Genomic DNA, 26,928 nt, shown 5'->3' with positions numbered 1-26,928 from the left:
CTCTGTTATGTGCAGCGTAGATTTTGCAACTTCCATGACCCCTTGAGTAACTTTGCCCCAGTTCAACAGCATTCTGTTGAACTGTGTGTGTATGCGTGTGTGTGCATGTGTCCATATGTGATTGTGTGAGTGGGTGCACATGTGTGAGTCTAAGTGTGTATGTGCTGAAAATGACATATATGATTGTTTACTTGCACTAGCACTCTTCTTGTTTTCTATTCGATTTCTAATTGATTTTTATAGAACTATGTACACCTGTTGTGAAGCACATTGAGTCTGCCTTGTGTGTGTGTGTGTGGAGGATGGGTAAAACTTTATAAATAAAGCTGAATTGAATTGAATTGAATTGTGTGGGGCAGAGCAGCAGCATGTTCCTTTGATCAATCATCAGCCTGAGCTGCGAATGTGTGAACCTAACGTCCAATCACTGAGGTCTTTATAAATAAAGCTGAATTGAATTGAATTGAATTGTGTGGGGCAGAGCAGCAGCATGTTCCTTTGATCAATCATCAGCCTGAGCTGCGAATGTGTGAACCTAACGTCCAATCACTGAGGTCTATTACTTATCACCCCCCTACAATGCAGTACTGAGTTCTCTCCCCAGACAGCTTAACAACCATTCACACCTGGGCTCACCTAGCCCTAGCAACCTGCATGAAGGCCGGTTTGACCAACGACCCACAAGTGGCCCTAACAACTCTGAAACTCAGAGCTCACACGTGTCCTTAACAACTCTGTAAGGACACTCCCACACAGTTTAAAAGCCTGCAGCTCCCCTCCAGTTAGTTAGAACTGAAGAAGCCTCTTGGATGAGAGGAGAAACGTCTTCAAGAAACTGAAACACGTCCAGTTGCCCACGATACAGCACTTAGATTTACCATGACCTGGATGACTGAGAACCTTCATCGACACTGAGCTCTATTGTTTGTGCTTTCTGGAGGACTGGTACTCACCTCAGTAAGTCTCTGTGATGTTCATCCTCCCAAACAAACTGGCTGTTCTTAGTGAGCTCGAAGAACTCCCCTCGCCTCCTGACGGCACACAAGCACACACATACAATGACACAGCAGATAATTATCCTCATATATAACTACTGAAGTGCCTCCTCTGCCACCCACTGTCTAGACTGAAAGAGGAATGAGATAAGTGCCGAAATCACTGAGGTGAAGGACTGAAAAGAAAAAGTTAAAAGAAGAGGAAGTGATGGAACAGGTTTGATAACAGTAAACTCTCATTTATCCTCAGGTTTCTCAAATTTGGCAAAATTATTGCTATGTTTTGTATTTCCAAAACCAAGATAGAGCATATTAGCATCAACATTTTGGGAAAAGAACACTGAAACACAACTTAGAAAAATTAAAGATGGTCTTTCAGTGGATGTAAGAAGCATTTCTCTATAATCTCTAATAAATATTTTATATTCACGATATTGATCAATGTAAAGGGGTTGATCGAAGTCACAAACTCACTGAAGCTTATCAAGAAGCTGTTTTTCTCACTTTTGTTTCATGGTCTGCAAACTTTCATCAGTCACGTTTAATTTTTTTATTCATTTACCCATCCTCCATTATGTGACATGTTAACTAACTTAGCTGCTGATGTAAAGCTGCTGTAAGCATCGTTGCCGTTTCTCAGTCAGCAGTCCCCTCCCTCCTCTCTACGTGACCTCGTGCGGGAATAGCAGCATTCAGAAGGATTCTGCTCTCTGTGTTCATGAGCAGACAGGATCTTTAGCATCTTTATGGTTATGAACACCTCTGTCCTGACTGGGTAGGCAGGGATACTAGAAAATGTATCTTCTCTTTTACTGCATGAGCAGAGGCGCAGGTTACTGACCAAATACTCAAAGTTGGAAAATAAAGCTTACGCACTCACTTACAGCAGCTTTAATATCTTCCAAGAGTACTTTCTATTGTACTGCATTGGGCTGTCAGCATTTATGTTGTAAGCCACGACTTACAACATAAAGGTGCATTTCAATCAGTCATTTTGAAACCATTTTCCCAACACTGTACATTTCTTAATCATATGTAGTTAATGAACTGATCTGGAATTTTGGTACCAGTTTTGTTGTTGTGCTGCACATCATTGTATATGTTTAAATCATGACCCTGTCAAGGAACTGTAGATGTAAAATAGCTTCGAGGATGACTTTGTTATAAAATTGATAATTAACTCTGCAAGATCCCTTACAAAACAATAAGGTTTGAAGAAGATTAAGAAATGTAAACACTGAAGTTTTATTGTCTGGTGCTCAAAGTGGGAAATGATAAGGAAGTTCAGTATCCTGGGAGGACAACATGAGTGCAATCTCTGCTTTATTGTTGAGATGAGAATGGTTTTGTGAAATCCTAACAGAATGTGAACATGCCCAGTCAAAAATACCCACTCGCCTCCATCCCCTTCCCTCTGCCCAAATTGACTTTTCTTCTTCTATCTTCCCCCTTCTCCAACCCTCTCCACTCAGATTTCCATCTGGGCTTGACATTTGGTACCTACTTCATGTACAGAGCCAGGTCAGTGGCCAGAATAGCCCTCTCGATCATCTTCAGAGTGGCCTTGTACTCATCCAGGGAGAGACTGCTCAGGATCTGGTTTCCCTGAAGAGTGAAAACAGAGAGAGAGAGAATTAACTTAGTGCAGGACAGCTCCATGTTTTAGTATACATGAAGATTTATAGTGTGATAGCAACCCACTATTTATAAGGAGTAGATAATATGTATTGATAGTGTTGACCGCAGTTTGTACTGTGATAGGCCGCCAAGGGGTTGCCATGACAATGCACATACTGTACACATAAACAACACAAATAAACCAAACAACTTGTCCCATCCACATGTCCTGAGTATTTATTAGCATATAAGTTGACACATTATTCCATGTTCTTTCCATTTCGAGTGCTATGAAGAGTGTGTATTTGCATTAATGCTTATAAGCCTGCCTATGATAAGGTTTGCAAGTGTGTGTGTGTGTGTGTGTGCGCTTGCCTCTGTGTGAAAATGTCTGAATATGTCCAGCAGCAGTACAGTTAAGTGGTGCTGTAGTGTTTGTTTAGAGGCCATAAAGATCAGAGCGGGCTGTTTTTTATTGGGCCATCAGAGTGTTCTGAAGTAGGTGAGCAGCTGGAAAATGAGCAGAACGGGGAAAATAAGTAAGACACATGTAGGAGCCTGCTGTAAGGGCGCAGTCACACTAGGCAATCTGTACCATGCCCAAGCATGTTTGACCCCCAGAGTCCAGTTTGCTTGACGAGTGTGAGCGCTCCGTACCATGCTCAAGCCCGGTATATTTCTTGGCCCTGGCACAGTTGGAAGAGGTGTGCTTCGGCACGGTACTGTTGCTCATGCACGAGCACAAGCACAGGTTGGCAATGTGGACATGTAAGAGGGCCGTCTAGGACCAAAAACGCCACAGCATGAGCCACAAAAAAATCAGTAAAGTGTCATGTTCTCTGTGTTTTTCTCCACTGTGTCGTCATCTAGTGAGAGATTTTACTGACAAAATCAGTTTCCCATAAACATCCGTAGTGTTGTTATGAGGTGGATATACTTGTGTATGATATATTATATATATACTCAGTTAGGTGCTTTTGATAGCCATCCACAGGCCTCTGGCCGCCCTCTGGCTGATTTTCTTTTTTTATCTCAACACTCTTATCAATCAGGTTTACTGTTTACAATCAGTAAAAGCTCTTGAATGATACTGCTAGTGCATTAGATAATAAACAGGATTGTGCTGCCCTTTTTATTGATTTATCTACTGATACTGTCGATCAAACTCTTTTTAAAACGTCTATTGATTTTGATTGTAAATAGACTTCTACAGCGCGTTTCCAGTCTACAGACTGCTCAAAGAACCTTACAACACTTGCCACATCCACACACACGTTCATGATGGCAGAGGCTGCCATGCAAGGTGGAGCAATGGGGGTTCAGTGTCTTGCTCAGTGATACTTCGACATGCAGCCTAGGGAGCCAGGGATTCGAACCAGCAACCTTCTGATTACTGGATGACCTGCTCTATAGCCGCCTGAGCTACGTTTTTCACAACTAGATTAGAAAATATCTCAGTGGCAGAACACAGGCTGTTGTGACTGATGGCTATCAGTCCAGTTTAATGGGTAGTCACTGTGGTTTGCCACATGGTTCTATTCTCTTCTCTACGACCACCTCCTTTCACAATTTTTACTTGCATTTGCAAACATTAGGTGAAAAAGTTAGTAAAGGTACAATTCATCTGTACACAGACAACGCCATTTTGTATACAACGGTGCCCTCTGTTCCCATTAATTCTGGTTCTGTATGGCAAACTGTAATTTATCTCGAATTACTGTGTAATCTGTGCTCATAATGATAAAGTTAATTGTTATCTAGCTCTGCTGTTCCCCTCAGCTCTTTTCTTTCTCTTTTACAGTTTTGGTTCAGTTCCACTGCTTGTCATCAACCTTGTTTCCAGCAGCAACAGCACCAAACGGTTTTGGGCAAGAACACTACCTGCTAATATCTACCCGGATATTATTCTCAGGAGCTGGTGGAGACCAAAACACAACTTAAAAAATGAAATTGAATATTGGACTTAGATTCCTCAGGCGAACACAAAAACAACACTAAATGAATGCTAATGTTGCTGTGTGTCTGCTGGATGTGTACTGACACTGGATACATGTTGAGCATGATATCTTACACCAAAACAATAACCCTGTCAGTGCTCATTCTATTGTTTCTAAATGAAATGATTCATTATAAAGTAAAGTTTTCAATAAGCTGATATTGGCTGATGTATCAGTCTGGCTAATATATCTATCTAGCTCTAATAGATATGGTCTTCACACATTTGTGTTTGCATTAAGAGGGGCTCTGAGTGGAAACAAACACAGATGTGAGTCCATGCAGAAATTGGGATTAATTTCTAATTAATCTGCACAAGCAACAACAAAATACATCAACAAACATTTTCCTCTACTTCAGTGAGTGCACCTACGGGGCTGTTGAGGATCATGAGGCAGTGGTCAAAGTGGTGATGCTCCATTGTCGAGTGACAGTAGAGCTGGGCCAGTGGGTGGTCGCTCCTACACACACACACACACACACACACACACACACACACAGACAAGAAGTTAGAAACACACACAGTGGACACTCCCACACATGCATATACAATCATACACATATAATTATATGAATAATGCTCTCCTGCTGTACCTCTGGATGTAGGAGTTGTTAACTCCTCTGTGGTCCAGGTCGTGGCTGAGAGTCGCGATCATCAGAGCCAAGACCTCCAGATCACTCAGGTTATTCTGTCAGGGGAACAACAGGTGGATGAAGTAAGACGACAGGATGGGAGTAAAAAACACACACAGAAACTGCATCCACATAACGACAGCTGGTTAACAAATCTGTCGCCACAATCAAACCAAACAAGAGCCTCGGAGCTGTGTACACACAGTGCCGTTGTGACTGTCCACACATTGTTGGCAGTGTGGGCGCTCAGTACGCAGCCTGGTGTGGACAGCAAAACTGTTTCTGCATATGACTCAACAGCTTTTAAAACAAAGCTGAAAGCAGGGCTCCAGCATGGCTGATACTAATGTTTTCAGACTGAAGCTGCTGATAGTGGCCAAAATTTCAAGCAGGAATTACTGTTTTTGTGTCACAGAAGCCACAAATGTTCAGTGTTTTCCCAAACACTTTTATTCTTGGTGGTGTAGGAGATCCTTTGAAACATCTTAATCATCTATTATAGGTCTTGTTTAATGTATCCTATCAGCTACAAGTCATTTCTGCCATTCTGACAATTTGGTTTCAATCATTTTACTTCACTGTTAAAGGCAACCAACAGAAACTTACAACTTGCTTACGATCCATCACATGGCGTCATATATTTGTATTTTTTGTTCGAAAGGAAGTTATTGTTGCATGGTAATGCAGTTGTAAGTAGGAGTTGTGTTGCCTTCAGTGAAGCCATTTGGGATCTGAGAGACAGCTGTACAACTTTCCAAAGCAAGAAATGACCAAACTTACATAGCACAACACCCGCGTTCTGTTTTTCATCTCCAGGGTGAGATTATCCAACAAGATACCTACAATTTCTATACTTCTAATTCTATACCAAACTTTTATAGGGGGGACGTGTAAGATATGGCCAGAATTCCATGGTAGCTCCAAAAACATGCGGCCAGCTCACTATACTCTTTGCTAGCCATCTTTGGCTGTAGCTAGCTTTTGTTAGTTAGTTAGCTCAGTTTGCTATGGACCTAAAAATGATCTGACTGTAGTCTTTCTGGACCGTGACATTAAATCATGGGGGGAATCACTACGGACAATGAGGCTCAGCTCAACCAGGTTCAGCAGCCTCCCAGTTAACACGGCGGACACCAGATTGGGACCACATTGGATTTTTTTTTTATCATAAGCAAGTTCTGTTCTCCATGCATAACAAATGGGTTGGTCCTTTAAAACAGGCATAATAGTAAAACATCTGTATGTAATAACTGACCTGTAGGCGTCCTGACTTGAGAAGGGCAAACATGCTCTGAGCCGTGTTGAAGGCATGTCTCCAGTTGTGATAAGCCACATTTTTTCTGTAGTTCTTCTTCACACTCATAACCCACTGGCATAAACTCTACAAAGAAGACAGCAAGCAGATAAAGATTTATTTAACCCTTGTGAGCCGCTTTCCTAGGGCTGGAATTGCACCACATGAGCAGACAATACAGTATATAGAAATAATAACTCATTAAAACTCATTGCTCCTGTACAATGTAGAGCCTCGAGATCAGATAACAATGCAGATGGTGCCCTCGGGGCCTGTGCACCATTAACTCTGGTAAAAGCAGGTATTCATAAGATGGCATTCTAAAATAATGGCCAGCATGATCAAATAAAGGCCAGTCACTAAAGATAAAAACGTTGAGAAGGGGTTGTATGCCTGGACTCTAGTAGCTCATATATTAATTTCAGTATAATGTTCATTAATGCAGCAGTAATTCCATTCCATTTTTGGCTGGGAGTAAATTAAAACGGAACAATTTCTGCAGACGGATTAAAAGCCCACCAAGAACAAGAAAAGCTTTTATTGTGAAACACCTGAGCAGGAAGAGTTGACTTTTCCTGCAGAAGCATAGAGTGCATCATAGCACCGAAATAGCTGTGGGTAAAGTTGCAAATGATCTCTTTATTGCATCTGACAGAGGACCTGTCTCTCTAGTCTTGTTAGATCTTAGTGCTACATTTGACACCACTGACCATCATATCCTATAACAAAGACTGGAACATTTTGCCACAATTGCCATCCAAGGGGACTGTGGGGCCTTGCTGGAGGTATGCACTCTACAGAGTACCATCTAGTTAGTGAATGAAATCAGTATTTCTGTTAAATATTCTCATTAAATCTAATTTTATATTTTTTTATTATTGTTCCCAATATGTGCCAACATGGTGTATGTTTCAAAGTAAAGTTGCGTTTATATAAAATATCTCAAATGAGATATTATTCCAGTAGAAGAGTACTGGTTGCACTGGATTAATCGAAACCTGGAGACCTTGGCCACATTGGCGACTCTTTACCTTGCAGCCCACTAATCCAGTTATAACGTTAGCTTTTCTTGCTATGAGCTATGTACTGTAAGACCAAAGGCAGGAAAAGCTACAAAAACATTCTGAGTGGGAGGTAAAATAACAGCTGTAGGAAGACAAAATGTGATGAGCAAACTGTCAGGATGTTTTTCCTTTTCTCAAAGTGAAGACTGAGCACCCTGCCAGCAAATCAGTGCTCTGTGCTTGTTAGTCTTTGCTGCACTTCCATCTCAAACACGCAGTAATTAAAACTAAACTCCAATTATGTTTCATTTTCCCTACAGGCGTCATAACACTCATAAATTATAACTCTTAGATCATAATGAATTACTCCACTACATGAAAGATGTTAGAATAGTAACTCAAAAACATGTTGTACAGTTTAACCCCAGGGCTGTGATGCTTACACATGTTGCTGGAGGGCCCTAATCTCCCTCTATCAAAAGCTCTATTTACGAGGCCTCTGTCCGCAGGCACTCTGGAGGTCAGCCACCAACACATGAGGACCTCTTCACGTGACGGAGCGTACTAAGGACGAGAGTCAAACTGCCAGCGATCAGCCGCCAAGGGGGAGCCGGATGAGGAGAACGATGGGTCTGACAGACGGTGGTAATGGAGGCAGAGTGTGTGAGTGATTTAGGTGAATGTCAGAGCTGTGTGTGTGTGTGTGTGTGTGTGTGTGTGTGTGTGTGTGTGTGTGTGTGTGTGAATGGTCTCTGAGTTAAGGATGCAGGCAAATACACACATATGAACTCCCTTGTAAATGCACTCACTCATGTTCTAATGGTCTAATGTTGCTGACAATGAGAAGCAGATTGTTTTCTGCAATCAATTAAGCAGGAAGTTGTTCTTGTCTTTTTCCATGACATGTACTGAGAACAACAACAAAAAGTCATGTCAGGATAATGAGGATAATATGGTGGTGATGTCTGTTGTTCTAACCTCTGTTGTTTCTGAGTTGCCAGGATACTCTTCATAGTAATAAAGCCCTGTGTATTTTCTTGTAACATTTTCATAATTCATTTTGTACAATAAGCCCTCTGAGCTTTATGGCCTTATGGCCTTAACTACTTTTCTTCTCCTCTCTTCTTTCTGCTTTAGCAGCAGAAAATCTTTTTCTTTCTTTTTTTTTTTTTTTTTTTTTTATGTTAAAAGTTATGTCTATGTTTTTTAAAATGTAGGAGCATCCTCTCCAGAAAGGTGGTTCCTCCACTTGGCGTACAGAACCCTTACCTCGCTGAACATTGGAGAGAGAGGCCGATCTATAGTCTATTAAACCTCCTACTGGCCCAATTATTCGGTAGATCTCTCACTTGTTCATCATCAGACTCACTCTACTGAAGACATATATGTAATAATGCACTTATGTACTGTATAGCTGTAGGCTAACTCTTATATTTGGAAATTGCAGCAGCGATCATGGAAGTGACCTCCATTTTCAGGTGTTTATGTTCTGTAATGGAAACTGCTGACTGGAGCCGGAGGGGAAATGTACTTTATTACATGAACGTAATGTTACAGAGAGGAGAGGGAGAAAACAAAAGAAAAAGGAACAAGAGTCTAATGTACAGGGAAGTAATCTGGCTGAGAACACAAATGACCCTGTGGTCAAAGTCACATGAGTCATCTGCAGGTGGTGAACATACCATTAAACAGCCAATATTAATGATGAAAATCTATCATACATACGTGACTCAGGCACTCATGTTTGCGGTTGAGGAGATATATATTTATCTAGGTATTAACTTTAATATTTTGAAATTATTTCCAGTGTTTGTACAGCTTTTTATTCAATTCTAGTTATGTGAATATACTGATTTCACCTCATTAAATATCACTTTTGGTTGTTGCTATTACCAAGCCAAATCACTGTTTCATTTCATTTTATATTAAATGCTTCAGTCATGACATCGCTTGTAATTAACAACTGTGCGTCCTTCATATAAACATGCTCAGAGCTGGATGAGTAAACCCTGAGTTCACCCAAGAAAATAAAATAGAAGAAAATAAGCTTCATCCAGTTATCATGGACAGCCGGTGAAACAAGTAACCAAAGGAGAGCCAGACTGAGTGGAACTTTCTGATACAGGCCCCCATGGCCGAGCTCATTGTATCTAAAAAAGGTAGGGCAGAAGCTGACAGATGAGGTCTGGCTATAACTATAACTACTGAGCTGACGGTGGGAGCAACAAAGAAATCATCTTGGCAAGTGTTGGTTATGAGCTCGTGGATACACAAAACATGTTTTGTTGAGAAACAGTGAATGTAAACATAACTTTTGTTTGGAAGCTCTATAAGTTAACCAGTTTACACCCAGTACTATATTTATATTTAAGTGTACACCCAGTACTATATTACTGGCTGAATAAAGATAAAATGTATAGTAAATATAAGTAAGTGTAATATTCTTTAAGAACATCCCAGGACAGTTCTTACCGTGTACTTCATCTGAAAGTTCTGGACGAGGTTGAGGTCGACAAACATGCGGATAGTAGCCAGAGTGGTTTCAGTGTCTGACAAGTCAAAGTCACTGAAGCTGAAGTCCAGGAGACCCAAAGATTGGGCTGATGGCACTGTGGTTACCTTCAAACACACACAAAAATATTTGCAAATTCAGGGAGGCTGTGGAGTCATTGACACACCAGATGAATATTAAGTGTATCGTCTGCATATATGTTTCCCTTTTGTTTCAAACTATTCTATTGTACAAATGGAAATGTTCATATATTCTATATATTGCTTTGTAAAGTTAGCATCTGTCAACAAAACAAATCTTTACCAACAAAAACATTTTTATCGTCTGCTTTATTTAGTCGGGCTTATCTCTTGTAATCATTTTCCAGATTCTTAAATGTAATTCTTATTTTATTTTAAGTTACAAAACTGACTGCTGCTCTGCTGCAGTTACTGTAGCAGCTTTAAATACATTATTATGAGGGGTTTTCAACCTATAATATGTCACCCAGTCTCTTGGGTAGATTTTACCCAAAAACTCCAGCCTGTGTCCTAGATACCAAGTGACAAATCTTCTCTCTAGCACCCAATTGAGGCCACTTAATCAGGTTATGCTGTTAGTTCAGCCACTACACCACAGGAAGAGGAGAGCAGAACAGAACCTTTTGAGACAGTCATGAAGTGTCACTGGTGTCAAAGCTGCAATCAGAAAACCAGTTTAACACTTACAAGGGAGTTCATTAACAAATCCTGGGACAGTCTAGCTGCAGGGAGGTCCTTTAATATTTTCTATTATTTGTGTCCAAATGCAGTGTGTCATTTGTGGTTTCGTGAGTGTTTTTACTCTAATTGATGTTTGCAGTCTGTTAATATAATATAGCCTCATGATCATTTTTTAGTGCATGAAAATCTAAACTATTACCGTGCATCTTGGTGATGTTATTCTAAATATTTGCTAAACAATAGGTTAAATGAGGCCAGACGTTGTTATCATCTTTGGTTCAGTAGATATGATGCAACATATTTCAGCTATGGTGGAAAGTAAAGTGGCTGCCATGCCCTATTATTCAAAATGTACATGAGCTATTGAGATCCTTAAGTGCAATGCAAATGTCAGAAGACTCAAAGAACCAAATAGAAAACATGTAAACATGTAATGTAACATGTTTTCTGAATTCTCTCCGAAATGTTGTTGTTTTCAGAAAAGTAATATCTGAAATTGTGTTTCCTGGAAATTTGAAGATGCAGCTTTGTTTTCTGAAATATCAATTTGTCATTAATATGTTTTCTGAACCACTGTTTTTATGAATGTTGTGAAATATGGAGACATTCTCAAACCTAAATCTAAAATGTTTTCTAATACATTTTGCTTTCTGAAATATAATGTGTTGTCTATTTTTTTTTTCTGTTTTGTTAATTGGTTTTCTGACAGGTTGACTTCTCTGTAATAATTTTTCATAAAAGATTTTCTGAAATTTCTGGTTTGAATATTTTAACGTTTTTTTAAGTGTTGTGTTGTGTGGTTATTATTATTATTATTATTATTATTATTATTTGTTTGTGGAAATGTCGACTTTGTTAAATGTTTCTGAAATTTTCTTTCTGAAATTTTGTGTTTTGCACCTTGTAGCCACCATACAGGGTTTCCTAAAAATCATGTTTTCCCCTCTCAAACTTGTACACTGGAGCTCATTACATGTACTACGGTTATGCCTCATCCATGTCATGTGACCTTTATCAAAATGACCTGTTCACTACATGTAAATACCATTGATATCGACATCCAAGTCATAAATACAGATTTTTCTAATAGGTCATATATATCATATTTTACAAGAAAAACATTAAGTGCCTAAACATCAAACATGGACGCCTCATGTAAAGCAAAGTCAAGTGTGTATGTGGATCTGTGTGTTAGTCGGGAGAGTAGACATAGAATTTCGCTACTGGTGCTTTCTTGCAGATTTAGCAGTGCGGTGTTGTGTTACATGACTGAAGGACAACAGCTTCCTATGTTTGTGTGTGTGTCACTATCTGTACTTATGGCTGTGTATTGAATAATCCATGCACTGGTGGTGACTAATGTTCCATGTGGGCGTGAAAATGTGTATTGTTAAATGAAAAAAATTTAATTTACCGCGGTTACCTGGAGTTCCCGGGACTCTTCCTCTGCGGCGGTGGCGTGATACGACAAGACCTGGAACACACACATACAAAAAAAGATGAGGTGTGCAGACTTTGGGTCGTATCATGTTTTCTGAGGAAAACACACACACACAGGGCCTACACAACTGCTCTCTGACATACATCTCTAATTCTTAAGGTCAGCCTTTTGCATCATGGTGACCATCATTTTGTGATAATTACATTCAACATTAACATGTTTTTACTTTAAGCGTGCAGAAGACCAGGGAGGAAAATTTGGGATTAAAATAAGCCTTAATAGGTTTTTTCACAGAACATATTTTGACCAAGTACAAATATTAAATTCTTCCTTCCAGAAGTCTGCTGAAAAACATCTATGAATCTGACTTGTTCAGGAAAGTAAAAAAAGAAAAACAAGAGTCCTCTGATGCTGCAAGGCTGTCACAGCAACTTCGAAAGCTGAAGATGAACAAACTTTTATACAGGGAGGAAGAGACAAAGTGGTGCTGCTCATCATTCCTACATGTCAGCCAAATCCAAAATATGAAGAAGCCATCATGCTCTGGAGTTCACTGCCAGTATGGCAAGACAGCTTTGTGTATTCTTTGTCTAAAAACAGATCAAAGGCAATTTGGGAATTTCATTTCTACAACAGACAGTAATAAGAAAGTTTTAGTGACACCTACTTTTGCACATTTTGTTATGGATTTCCCCTGTCTCATTATGTGGTAGACTGTAAAATGTACAGAACCACAAACAATGGCTTGTAGTCATTTATTCTCTCATCTACAGACAAAGACGTGACAACAACAAAACACAGACTTAAGTATGGTGACGAGACACTGGACAAAGAACGTAGAGGTTCTTGGGTTTGGAGATGGTAGATGTGAATGGAGCTGTGAACAGCAACACAATATAACCTCTGAATGGAGGAACTTTAAAACAGACTGTGCTTGCGTCGTTCAAAGCTGAGAGTATTGAGACTAACCAGGAATCTAAGTTAGAACTTAGGGTTTTCCTACACTAAAATCTGTAAACCATCAACCATATCATTCAATCCTTGGAAAGGCGTTGTGTCGATCCTCCAGCTGGCCTTTGTTGGTGTGGTGCTTCATGCACCCTTGGGAAGGTATGCAGGCTATCTCCAGTTTCTTCAGTCCTGACATTGTTGGGTCAGGACACAAAGGTGTAGCAGGCTTCTGGCCTGAAAGTTCTTGCATACAAGGTTCAAGGTACAAGGCAATTTCTTCCTCATTATACAACACAGGGTTGTGTAACGAAATTAAAGTTTGTAAACACCTGCATGCTACACAAAATTACAAAACATAGAGTCGTGGTAAGAAATGTACATACACTTGTAAAGAACATGTTTATTATGGCAGTCTTCCGTTCCAATGATTTCTACGACTCTCATTTTTTCTGTGATGGAATGAATGGAACACAAACTACATTGTCACAAAAAACATTCATGAAGTTCGGTTCAATAATGAATTTATTATGTGCTTCTGGAAGTATGACCAAATCTGCTGGGTCAAAGATTTACATACAGTACTCGAAAGATCAATTTTGGTGATTATGATCGCTAACAGTTGTCTGGGCCCATTTTAATCGGGCTTGTTTGATACACGCACTAGACTCAGCCACAAACACTACAATAGGAAAGTCTAAAGAGCTCAACATTGATCTGAAAGAGCACGTTATTGATTTACTTTCTTTAGAGTGGCAGATCTACTGGCAGCAGAACAGCCCCACAGCATAATACACCACTTGACAGTATGTATGGTGTTCTTGGGGTTAAAGGCCCACCTTCTCTCCTCTAAACATATTGCTGCTCATTGTGGTCAAACAACTCAATTTTTCTAATAATCTGACCACAGAGGTTTCCTCCAGAAGGTTTTTTTCTTTGTCCATGTGATCAGCAGCAAACTTCAGTCGAGCATTAAAGTGCTGCGTCTGGATCAAGAGCTTCTTTCTTGCACAGCAGCCTCTCAGCCCATGGCAATGCAAAACACGCTGTTGACGCTGACACCTGTCAGCAGCTTCTAATTCATCGCAGACTTGCTTTTTGGTTGACTCTTGACCATCCTGACCATTTCAGATCAATGCTGAGCTCCTTAGACTTTCCCATTGTAGTCCCTATTAAATTGGGCCCAGAAAAGTTATCAGCTGTTATCAATCAGGATTTAAGAGGCCATGCTACAAAGCAAATTTGACTGACACAACTTTTTATGATCACCTAAATTGATCTTTCAAGTATGTATATGTATTTATATTTTTGATCCAGCAGATTTGGTCACATTTTCAGAGGACCTATAACAATTTAATTGCTGAGCGAAACTTCATGAATGTTTTTTGTGACAAAGTAGTTTGTGTTCCTCTCATTCCATCACAGAAACAGACTGCCATGATATACATGTTCTTTACAAGTGTATGTAGACTTTTGGCCACGACTGTATTCATAGTTATCAATATACAAAAATGCATAAATTCAAAGTGCATCTTTTGAATCTGCGTCAGGGTGTATTTAAGCAGCAGCAGCAAGATGGTGATGATAATGTGGTCGGCATCTTCATATCAAATGGATGTAATGTAATTATCAGAAAATGATATTTTATGTGATCAAAAATACCCCCGTTTTTCAACTTCCTCATTTTGGAGGTTTAGTTTCTCCAAAGTTTTGATGTCTGGTGAGTGATAAAAGTATAATTTAGTACTAGTTAAATTACTAGTTTCTTCAATCAGCTGTCCCCTTTTTTTAATCTCTTCTTTTTTGGCTACAGCAGCCACACAAAGCTGGACATATGCACAGAGTTGGAGAGCGAATGGAAGGGCAGCACAATGGTCCAGACCAGTTGGAGTGAGGCCTGCTTTAACTGGGTAAAGTGGATCCTGCTGGGTGCCAGAGAATGTGGCCGTCAGCTGCAGCCGAGAGGAGACGTCACCTCTGGCACCCTGAAGCTGACAGCTCCACCGCCGAAAAAACAGCAAGTGTGTACGCGTGCATGTGACTGAAAGTTGGAGAGAGGAAATACATGAAACTGAATTTAAGGTGAAATAGTCAATTGTCAGTGTGTGTGGGCTCAGTTAAAGTGAATTTGTGTTTTCCTGGCTGCCGCTCACAGAGGCTGGAGGCAGGGAAGCGTCAGAAGCAGCTTGAAAAATCCTCCTGCGTCGTCTCATCACTGTCACTCACACACCCACACACATTAGAGATGCTCTCTCGCAGACGCTGTACTTTTCAACACTTGGATACTTGAGAGGACCCTCACTTCTCCTCATCACGATGACACATCATCTAAATGCCTCATTTCAAATTGTGCTCCAACCGTAATGTAAACCTGATCGTAATCCCAAAACCTGTTAAAGTCTTCAAATGGATTCCTCACAAAGATCCAAGTACATAAGCACACACAATGTGGTATAAAATGACATTTCTGGTTTCAGCCTTTACCTATTTGTTACGCTCATGTCCAGTTACTGGTGACGACTTCTGATATAGTGATTTATTACATATTATCTATTGTTACATAATTATTATTGATGAATATACCTTTTGTCTATATCAAACCCTACAACTGAACTAATTCTGAAGGGTTTGTAGATGGAGATAAGCAAATCAAAAAGGATTTAAAGTCAGCTGACTTTATAGTCACATTATTACTTGACAAAATGTCAAAGACAGAGCAGCAGGTAATGTATGAAGAGCAGATAAAGTTATAACTAAGAGAGAGAGATGGAAGAGTGCAAGATAGGAAGAAACAAGGACAGATAACACAAATATAGATAATATAAAAGCTTTACAGTGATATAATGTATAGCAAGGCTGTTGGATTGGATTAAATTAATTTTAGACCGTTATTTACTATACTATAAGTCACCAATTGGACTTTCATCATTTAATACTTTTAGCGTCAAGATTTAATTTGGCATTAGATTGCGTGATTTAAAAAAAATATTGTATTAATCTTAGAAGCCAAACCGACCCTCTGATGTCTTACACAGCCATATTGACTAATTGTCTCTTAATGTTTTGTAAGACGTGGCATTTGCCTTGCTGCCGGCACGTCCCTGTTGGGTAGTTGCAGGGGTTGGAGTTGTTTGAACCTGTGTATTTTTTTGTTCCAGAGCTGAGTGATGTAATTAGGTTTCTTTCATCTTTTTAGGTTTTATCTTTTTAGGTTGTACGTTAGGATTTTCTGTGTTCGTTTTGCTAATCCTCTGAAGAAATGTTTAAAAAAAAAAAAAAGTTTTAATCAGTTTCACATATTTGTATTTGTAGTCTGGTTCTAAAAGTTGGAAAAGAGGAGTTTGCTTCAAACTTCCCTCGACTGTGTCTGTCCTCAAACAGGGATTTCTAGTAATCTTTCTCCTTGGTTCTATTTTCAGTTGAGGTAAATAAAGGCCAATTGAGATTTTAGTATGTCGCTGACGTCCCACCGACCTTAATATGTGATGATCGATAATTCTACCGCAGGTACCAAGCATGATACTATACTCTGGGGTTGGTCATTATTACCCAGGTAAGCATGGGACACAAAATGCACTGAAATCAAAGTTTCAAGAAAGAATATTAAGCGTGTGTGTGTGTGTGTGTGTGTGTGTGTGTGTGTGTGTGTGTGTGTGTTTGCATGAGGCTGACCTCCAGAGTGACCTCTTGCTTGGCCATGGCTCTCTCCACAGTTTCGTACATCTGTGTGTTCTGGATGCCGAGGCCGCAGAAGATGGCAAAGGCCTCCAGAAACTGCTCATCGTTCCTGTTGAAGGCCTTCACGCTGCCCGATGCTTCATCCATCTTATTAACAAGCTGACACACACCTACACACACACAAACAGGAACAGACGAATAAGTTGTATTTTTTGTAATGGAAAAGTCAGTGCACACTATGTTCGGTGTTTAAGTGGTTTAAGCTGAGGCAGCACTGTTGCTGTGTGACCGATAACAAGAAAGAAAGTCTTGTTTCTTTTTTCAAAAACGACGGCTGATTTATGTGGGTCTTTTTCTTTTCTTTCACTTATAAGAATGACATGGCATTAAACAAAGCAGATACATTTTTGAAATTTCGCTTTGTCAGCGTCAGCAACTTCTGTTTTTGGCTCAGGCGCTGTGTGCTCAGTGCTACTGGTTTAGCTGCTGAAGAGCAGTTTCAGCTGTGAGTACAGCACGTTGTTGTCATCGCTAACTGTATCCGACTGCCTCATGACTTATCCACATGTAAGAAAACATCTAGTATTATCATAATGAATGTTAACACCGAACATGGCTACTGTTAGTAATCGCCGCTGTCGAGCTAGTATGTCAGTATTGGCAAACTGTGGCTGAACTTTCACTGCCATTATCATGCGACTAACAGCTTTAGCAATACACCTGCCTCGCCTTGTGGAAGACTCTGGTCATGAGAATTGGCTGAACAAGTGGAGCACACACAGGCAGGCAGGTACGGCAGGTGGGTTGGTGGGCCGTCCAATCATTTCATTAGAACAAAATGAGAGAGGTGAGCTAATAGAGAAGAACTGTAGTTTCAGGTGATTGCAGGACTCAAGCCATAAATCTGCTTTGCTTCCTGTCTGAACACGCCTATCTGGCAAAAGATACAGAAGTATTCGCTGCCGTGCCACCGGCCTATGGAGCTTCCTCAGGCCGTGAGACTCTTGAACTCATCCTCAACACTCCAAATAAAATGTAGCAGGACTCAAGGACTAAACCTTAACTTAAAACAAACAAAATAAAATAAATCTACCTTGTAACTTGTACCTTTGTGTCGTGACTGGAATGAGATTGCCAGTTTTTGCTTACATGTGAACACAAACCTGTGCCTTATAAGGACACATGACTGAATATTGCATCTCTAAATGCTAATAATGTATTCATGAAGAAGAAAAACGTGGTAGTTTGAACTTATATGTTAGATAAGAAGGGCACAGAACATTTAATTGTGATAAACTGCTCATGATTAGGACTCTTACAGGTTGGAGGACAAGCCATAAGGACCTGTTTTGTTTGATCACTAAGTGCATCCATGGTCATTAGTCATGTTCATAGTCAACTAATGGAGCTGCTATCAGCTAATTATGTTGATGATAATCACTTTGATGGATGGAGTGGCAGGACTATTCATGGACAGATCATAAAAGTGGAAATATCTATGCTGTGCTTAATGTGGTCTCAGGCCTGTGATACAAGGTTGTTAAAGCCTCTTACGACTGTGCTGATGTTGCATCACTGAAGCAATCTCTTCTGATATAACTGCTGGCTATTGTGTGAGGCTGCTAGCAATAAAAATACACTTTAAAGGAACATTTCACCACTAATTACACAGACCTCTTATCTGTCTCTGCTGCTGATCTACACCCAACATCTTGCTGTTGTACATGTCCATGTCAGTACAGGCTAAATTTCTCCCAACAGATCTCACTGCGGCTAAGCTACTGTCATGAACAGATGAAAAAGAGGTGGTTTAAGCCCAGGTTTAGCACTTCAAAACGGGGCTACAACAGATAGAGAGAGAAAGAGAGTGATCCTACCTATAACTTTGTCCTTCTTGCCATTCCTGATGGGAGTGCACAGCAAACTCTTAATCTGGTTGCTGGTGTGATCTGGGTTTTCACTCTGTCAGAGATAATTGAGTGAGAAGGATGATTACAGAATTTTGAAAAACAAGAGAAAAGAAAACAGATGAAAAATCAAAAGGAAAGGAAACATGTACTGACCGTCCAGGGGAAGCGTTGATCCTTGGTGACATCTGCGATGTTGAGAGGCTGCATGGTGTTTTTGACATACTGGCCGTACATGTAGTTAATCTGACTGACATCACAGTCCCTGAGGAGACGAACAACAAAATAAAAAAAACTTCATAAGTATCCATTCATACTGACCAAGCTCACCTGGATTATAGCAGTCACAAGGAACTTATGATGAGTATGAACACCGCCGCCTTGTGTCTTAAGGTCTTGATTTGGCTAATTTGTTTTAGAAGTGAGTGAAAGAAAGACACAACATATTTTTAATATTACCTTTCTTTTTTATACACAGCTGTTTGCATGGGACACGACGGTGACGTAATGCATCTCTTTGTGGCGACGTTAGATTTATAACTTCATGATGAAGATAAACAGAAACAAATTAAATGTTGTTTTAGTGCCGCACCACCAGACAACAGAGCAGCTTCTTTTTCCCAGGCTGTGAGACTCCTCAGTTCATCGATTAAAATATCATAGTTTTCCTCACATACAGCTTATTTGAGAATGACGCCATCCGCCATCAATTAACAAGGTGATAATGACCCATCGATCTTCACCTCCCATCTACTATCAGTCACTTGTGACTATTCCTTTACCCACCTGCTTCTTGGATTTTATCTTGCATCAATTATAAATCTAAACCTGCGTCCTTAAAATCACGGCTAAACAGCAGTTTAGATGTTAATAAAACATCTGCTGGTTAATGAGAGCATTGCAGCTAAAAAACTGCACCTGAGCCCAGCCTGCACCCCGGCCTCAGTTCAGAGACTTGAAGCCGTCAGTCACGTCTCTCAGTGCCTGTTTGTTATCTTGAGTTTCTCCCAGTCCCACCACAGAGTCAGCTATAATACTGCATGATAAATGATGGAAAATGGGTATACAAACACAACATGAGGTTAAGGCAAAAGCCAGTGGATTTTGCGGTGGGCCGTTACGTGTGTGTGTGTGTGTGTGTGTGTGTGTGTGTGTGTGTGTGTGTAAGCCAGAGGGAGGAAATATGAGAGAGTGCAATTGGATGAGAGAAAGAACGACAAATAGTGTGTTTCAGGGTGAGTGTGTGTGTGTTGGGGAGAAGAGAAGGGAGGGAAAGGAAACCAGTGGTGGAATGAAACCACCTACATTTGCTGAAGTACTTTAGTTTTGTACAATTTACTTGAGTATTTTTATTTTTATGCTAATTCATACCTCTACTCACCTAAATGTAATAAGATAACAATTTGAAAGCAGTGTTTTTGCATGATGAATATGTTTGATACATTATGTACATTTTGCATTATTTTTTACTTTTAATTTTTTTATTTTATTATTCTGATCGAGGACTTTTACTCTTGAAAAAGTATTTTTAGACAGTATTCTAACCTGAATACGTCCTCCACCAAATAAGTACATAAGTGTGTGTGTGTGTGTGTGTGTGTGTGTGTGTGTGTGTGTGTGTGTGTGTGTGTGTGTGTGTGTGCGCGTTTCTGTGTGTGTGTTTTGCTTGATTTCCAACATCTACCTCCACTAACAGTTTCATTTCGGATGACTTTAAGGCTTCAGGCTAATTCTAAAAATGTGTTCTCTCCAGACTGGCCTCAACTCCCACACACACACACACACACACACACACACACACACACACACACACACACACACACACACACACAGTCCATGTGGACATGCTGCACAGTATGTGTATTTGTGCTGGAGTTTAATTACCCAAACACACTTAAAATCCAAGTTTTCTTCCCTGCTCTCTGTGCTTCAATGAAATGAGGCCACAGATTAGCTGCAGGCATAATTGAAACCCATCACAGCACTATGCTTGCTTTCAATTCAGGGCCACAATCTAGACCCAGAAAAACTGAATTGCCCGACTTTGTCAACCTGAAGCGCTCAGTCTGCCATTCCTGCGATTGGTTCAGCTCAACTGAACTTCCTGGCGAAACAGACGCCTTGTCGTTGAGGAGCCGCAGCCCGAGGTTAATGTCACTATAAAAAGCCTCCTGCGGTTCCAGCCGGTCAAAGCTAACATCCTGCAGGGCCCCTCCCCTCCCATGTTGGCCCTGTTGGAGGAACTGCCCGGTTTTACCATATCATATCCCAGAGGAATCACGCACATACACACATCAGTATCTGAAGTCAGTTATTAGATCTAAACAGGGGAGAAACAGCCATGAGAGCTGGCTGTAAAAATGAGACTTTGTGGAGGACGAGACAAGTTAAGGCATCTGGTTTGTGTCATCGCTGACAGTGTCGGGAATCTTCACAACTGCCTCTTTTTCCCTTCTTTTGCAGAGCTCACTTACATACTGAGCTCTGCTTGCACACACAGATACACTAGCTTTAGTTAAATGTCAGTCAGACCCAGGAAAAACATGTTAAATCTCAGTTTCAAAACAGGAAGCTCACAAGATCTGACAGGTCCATCTGTTTCACCACTAAAAAAAGGTCACCAACCGTGTTTTCTATCAGGTTTTATTGATCTTATGCCTCTTAGCTTTATATCTGCTAGGATCAGGTGTCAGTGCCAACACAGAGTCAATAAAACCTGAACCTGAAAGTATTGCTAGTGGACCTGTTCCCAGTACACAGATATATATAAAAAAAGACATTAACTGTGATCTTCCTGTTTTTGATCAATCACATTTCTCTATGTTGCAACTTTACGTTTCTTTAGGCGCAGTTTTGATTATGACTGTGCTTATGGTTAGGTTTAGGGTTAGAACATTTTTTTTTAGCTTGCAGGGTTCAGATACAACAAACATGGCTGGAAAATGTTCCAACGTCTTGTTAAAAATGGTTTCACGCCTACAAATGTTGAAACACCACCCCAAACAGCGCTCTCTGGCTTACACAGATTACATTACTTGGCTACCGCAATACCGCACCACTGCACCACCGGGCTTTTTAATTAACCAAAAGTCCAATGACGGAAGCTACGACTGGTGATCTGTGACTCCGTGCAGCAGCGGGGCCAGCAACAGAGCTGCAGCACAACAGGAGTCACATTTAACTTTGTAGTGGTTGGACTTAGTGGGGTGCCAGTCGGGTCGGAGCCTGACAGTTTTTATAGTCAGAGTCTGGTCAAACCCTGCAAAGGATGCATGTATAGAAACACAGTACGCAGTATAACTCTCATGAACCCTTTTAAAACATTGCAAGGTGTCCCCATTAAACCAGGATGATTCCAACCACTTGTCTTTAAATGCAACAAGAATTGAAGGTGAATAGTCAGTGAATCCGTAGTGAGTGAACCAGTCCAAAAACCACTCCACAGTAACTCCATTCCAGGTTTTCCTAGTACTCTCCAGGGAAAAATCCCCTCCAGATACACAGTCGATTCTTCACAGTTTTTAGGTCAGCCACTTGACAAGCACCAAGATCCAAACATTGTTGCAGACTCTGTTGACCCCTTCATGGCAATGGCAGTGGCCCACCCAGCAGGACAGTGCACCCTGCCATACTGCAAAAAACTACTCAGGAATGGCACAAGGAACATGACAAAGAGCTCAAGTCGACATCTTTGTCACATTCCTCGGGCGCCTTCATTGAAGCAGTTGCAAGTTGAGCCAAATATTGTTTTGAGGAATTCATAGTGTTAAGTGTATCCTCTAGAATGTTATACTTGCAAGGATGGAGAATCTTCCGATAAAGTATTGGAAACCTATTTAAGACCAATATAGGAGCCAATATTGCTAAATAAACACATATACAGTATACAGCAAACACAACTGTACACACATATACACACAGACCAATTGTGTTGCTTCAGCTGAGATTAAGATTGAATTTTAGACGCTGCGTAGCAACTGGGGAGGCCAGACCACCCTGGAGACGAGGGGGGGCAGGGGAGGAGGCAGGGTTTTCTATCTCATTGCATCTGAAATCAGATTACTGCTTATTTACTCCTCCTGGCTGGAGCACGAGTTGATGTCAGGAAGCTGTGCAGCTATAGCCTCCTTCAATCCTTTTCTTCTCATCCTGAACCTCTACTCATCCTGCCTGTACATCCTTACATCGTTTGATTCTCTTATTAGCCTCCTTATCCTCTATTGCTTCTATCGTTTTTCTTTATCTCTCCTAGAAATGATCATTTCCTGGGGGGATAATGTCTTTGACACTGGGTTGGCTTTGGTAAACATAGCCAACCTTGTGTCCTAAAAATTGTGTTCATCTAATTTGCACCAAATGGGACAGTTAGCTTCCAATTGAAAATAATACTTTGACACAGAAATTCTTAATTGAAAATCAACTTACTAGGTATTTCCTGAGCTTTCAAGAGCATCTACCATTCTTTGTCAGTAGAAGGAGTTTTCATCAGCAGTAATAAGTCTGCCAATGAGAGCTGTGAGATATGGTTGAAAGCTCCAAAAAGATAGTAGGTGGACACTGAGTATTATAATGCTGCTCAGATTGTTATTTTTTTTCTAATTTTTCACTGGTAATGTACCTCATTTGTTTTTATGTATAGTATCCGCTCCCTCAACTAAACCAGTTGACTTTTTTATGGTAATGTTCAGGCAACTCAAGGCAGGTTGAGGTATGCAAAACACCATTGTTTGTTGGTTAGTGGTTAGTTAAATATTGATATATATTAATATATATATATACTTGCTTGAAGTCAGTGTCAGAAGTCAACAGTCCTGCTCTGACAGCTCTGCCAGGAGCCCGACAGGAGAGACACTTGCTGGGATTTTATAACTGAACTATGAGCAGGATACTGTATGGAAATCGGATGTTTTCACATCACAGACAATGAAGAAAGGCGTTACAATGCAAGTCTGTGGCTGCAGGTAAAACATACTGACGTAGGCTGATAAAGAAGTTTAGTGTGAGCTAGACTGAAAAAGGCGAATAGTTTAATCTTTTTATTGAACAGCCAAATCTGATTCCCCTGACCAAATCCTGGATCAGGTACAGCCCTATCACACCATCCTGATCTACAAAATTCAAATGAACTAAATAGTAGTTAATTTCTATGGTTTCTCTCCTGAACGGTGAAGCATCATCCGTCATCATCGTCACGAGAGAATTAAGAATAGATCAGAGCTGATTATTCTTGACAGCTGCCCAGTTACTTTATTCACCAATACCAAGTTTGTAGCTTTGATTGTTGAAATCTGTGTGTCATGATTGGTCTTGTTGCAGCAGAAAGTATCATGTCTCGATGACTGGTTGGAAACGGTGACCCGCAGATTTTTTTTTTCTGTCTCGATAGCAAGTTTCCTTTTATAATTGTTTCAGTACAGATGTGTTGTTCACAATGTAGCATTATCAGGAATAAAATATAGTGCATCCCCTGGATGCATGGATAGTAAGTTAACTGCATCCTGGGTCTATTCTGGGGCAAGACCCATCCTCCATCCAAGTTTCGTGGAAGTCCATTTAGAAGTATTTGTCTAGACCTGCTGACAAACAAACAAACCCACCAACCAACCAACCAACCAACCAACCAACCTACCAACCAACAAACAAACAAACACAGGGAAAAACATAACCTCCTTGGTGAAGGTAAATATAGACAAAATAGCCAATCTTCTAGTGTAGTTTAGTTTGCTTATGTAGATCATATAGAGACATCAGTATTACATTTAAACCACAACCATCATAACCACTTAAAAGTTCCTTGTAACATGTTTAAGAAAGACCGCAACGTTTCCCTAACTTTAATCAAAGTTTTGGTGGACCTAAACCTCACAAGACATCAGACACAGGCAGTTTTTCCTTTAAATTAATTAATGATGTCACACTTCCACAAAACACTGGCACACATAGTTGTATGAGGAATAAAACAGCTGTCACAGAAGACTTTTTAGGACACAGTTTACCCATCCCATAAGCACTTAGTTCTGAGTAAACCTTAAGAACATCACATTTCCTGAACTGTAAAAGTCACATTTGCTCCAATTCTTGGTATTTTTCCCCTCCACATTTTAGCCTGTATTCGACAATTGATCGTAAAGAGGCATACAGGAAATAAGTGGAGAGGGGCATGACATGCAACAAAGGTCCCCAGCTTGAATTGGACCAGGGATGTTGCAGTTACCAAGTGGCATGCTCTGTGACCATTTGGCTACCGGGGGGCATAAACATGAACATATTTTGTAGGAAGCATGGATGACACAGCAGGAGAAAAACTTAGCTGGGCTATGGGGGATGAAAAAGGAAGATTGTTCCAGTAAAAAGGAAGATTTTAGATTTTATTAGAAAAACACATCAACAATGCAACAATGGTCTCATTGGGATATGAAGGTAGCTGTATGTTACAATGTTTCAATGATGCTTCACATGTAAGCTGTAATATGTATTGCAAATATCTACAAAGGCAACATGAACAAATATTTTCTGGCTGAGAAGAACTTCACCGCACACCTCCATCCACTGTAGCAGAACTGCTCCTCCACATATGCAACTAATATAGCTGTCATATGCAATAAGAATGCATGTTGACCTAATAAAACTGTCTGTGCGTGACAGACAATTGTTGGAACCTCTTGGAAAGGTCTCAGACCACCTGCCTCGTCATGACATACAGGTTGTGACTGAGGAGCTGTCAAATCAACCCTAAAGACCACATATTGAGCCAGCAAAACCCAGCTAATGAGAACAAGAGATTCGAGCCGAAACTCAATCAAGTGTCTGGGAATTCGACTGGGAAGAAGGCGGATTACCTCAAAAAGATCCCATGAGGCTCCAAATCAGCTCTGCTGACTTATTATTGGACTGAGCCACTTTGGCTTGTCTATTCGTTGCAATTCAAAGTGACTGAATGGGCACAATAAGACTTTCACTACTGCCAAAACATTAGTTTTGTGCTAGTCCTTCGAAATTATATGATGATAATGCATTTGTTTGAAGGTGCCTGTTACACAAATGTCATCCAAGGGCCTCTGATGTAGCTCACAAAATCAGGGAAACATTAGTGCTAATAGCTGGTGGAAACAGCTGGAGTACACCTCAGGACTTATCTGTAGGACTTTTAATTTAATAACGGGTTTCAGTTGAGGGCAATCGCTTACCTTTTGGGGGCGTCTAGGACTTCACCCAGCTCCTCGTATTCCATGTGAAAGACACTGGAGAAGGAGTTCTGCAAAAAGAATAGAAGTACATTTATTTGTGTGGGATATTACAGACTGAGTGATGTAGCTGGGACTTGCTGGGAGGAGACGTTTGCATGGCACCATGCCATCAGAATCAGGTGACAACATACATACAGACAGGGTCTTGGTATGGTCTAGATTTTCACCTAAAGAGAATGACTTTCATGCTTTGCTGCAGGTCCACCCTGTATGTTTTCTGGCTGTATCAATTTCCTCATTCCCTCAAATTAAACCATTAAAGCTAAACCCAACATCCAGTGGTGCGCTGCACACCACCTAAAACACGTCTCCAAGCATGAAGAAAAGGGACGTTGATCTATTATCCCTCAGGCCTTGCCAGAAGGAGAGTTTATTTCGACATTCCAGCACGCCTTTCGTCTTTTCCCCACCTTATAGGGACTTGTTTTCTCTCAACCTGCACTCACAACCCCTCACAAAGAATCCTTTTTCCATTTTTAAGACGTGGGGACAGGATGTTAAAGATGGACGAGGCTTATTCGTTTTGGAAAAATTTGCCCCCTACCCTTGCGTGCACACACACACACCTTCGCTCAGTGGTATTAGTTCACCTCGATCTATCTAGGTGATGGTAATAAAGCTGTTTTAAACAGAAATAGGACCTGCCAATGTTATGACATTTATTGGGGTTTTTGGCAAGGGGGAAAGTTTATAACAGGATGACATGAGACAATGGAATTTTTTTCCTGAGTGTAGGAATATTGAAATAAATCGGCCTTGTCTTCTTATATACTTTAAAAGGATCAGTCAGGAAAGGACAAGGCAATGGTTCATTGGTAATGTCTGTAAGGATTTTCTTACGCAGTTATCTGAGTCAAGGGCATATACATTAATCTCATGCATTCTGCTCATGTTATATTATGGACCTCCAGCCATTTCCTTAATCCATAACATGACATAACAAACTGTGTGATTTA

The 26,928-nt window shown here is 40.4% G+C and overlaps 1 protein-coding gene across 4 annotated transcripts in view; it reads right to left on the bottom strand.

Annotated features, from left to right (window-relative positions):
• Positions 1 to 26,928, bottom strand: part of pde5ab (phosphodiesterase 5A, cGMP-specific, b) — a 79,214-nt gene that overhangs the window by 7,973 nt on the left and 44,313 nt on the right. For 3 of the 4 annotated variants that reach the window (XM_084345037.1, XM_084345038.1, XM_084345035.1), the window contains exons 8-18: positions 25,913 to 25,980; positions 18,882 to 18,990; positions 18,696 to 18,780; positions 16,813 to 16,988; positions 12,166 to 12,225; positions 10,011 to 10,157; positions 6,496 to 6,621; positions 5,202 to 5,296; positions 4,981 to 5,068; positions 2,500 to 2,600; positions 954 to 1,031 (exon numbers count right to left, since the gene is read on the bottom strand). In XM_084345037.1, coding sequence (XP_084201163.1) covers positions 954 to 1,031; positions 2,500 to 2,600; positions 4,981 to 5,068; positions 5,202 to 5,296; positions 6,496 to 6,621; positions 10,011 to 10,157; positions 12,166 to 12,225; positions 16,813 to 16,988; positions 18,696 to 18,780; positions 18,882 to 18,990; positions 25,913 to 25,980 — 1,133 coding nt within the window. The remainder of the gene's footprint in view (positions 1 to 953; positions 1,032 to 2,499; positions 2,601 to 4,980; positions 5,069 to 5,201; positions 5,297 to 6,495; positions 6,622 to 10,010; positions 10,158 to 12,165; positions 12,226 to 16,812; positions 16,989 to 18,695; positions 18,781 to 18,881; positions 18,991 to 25,912; positions 25,981 to 26,928) is intronic. The other variant, XM_084345036.1, reaches the window with a different exon arrangement.

The sequence above is a fragment of the Pagrus pagrus genome (assembly GCF_965226575.1).
Source record: "Pagrus pagrus genome assembly, chromosome: 22".
Lineage (NCBI taxonomy): Eukaryota > Metazoa > Chordata > Actinopteri > Spariformes > Sparidae > Pagrus > Pagrus pagrus.
Note: the sequence above shows the minus strand (reverse complement) of the source record. Positions and strands in the feature narration are given on the sequence as shown.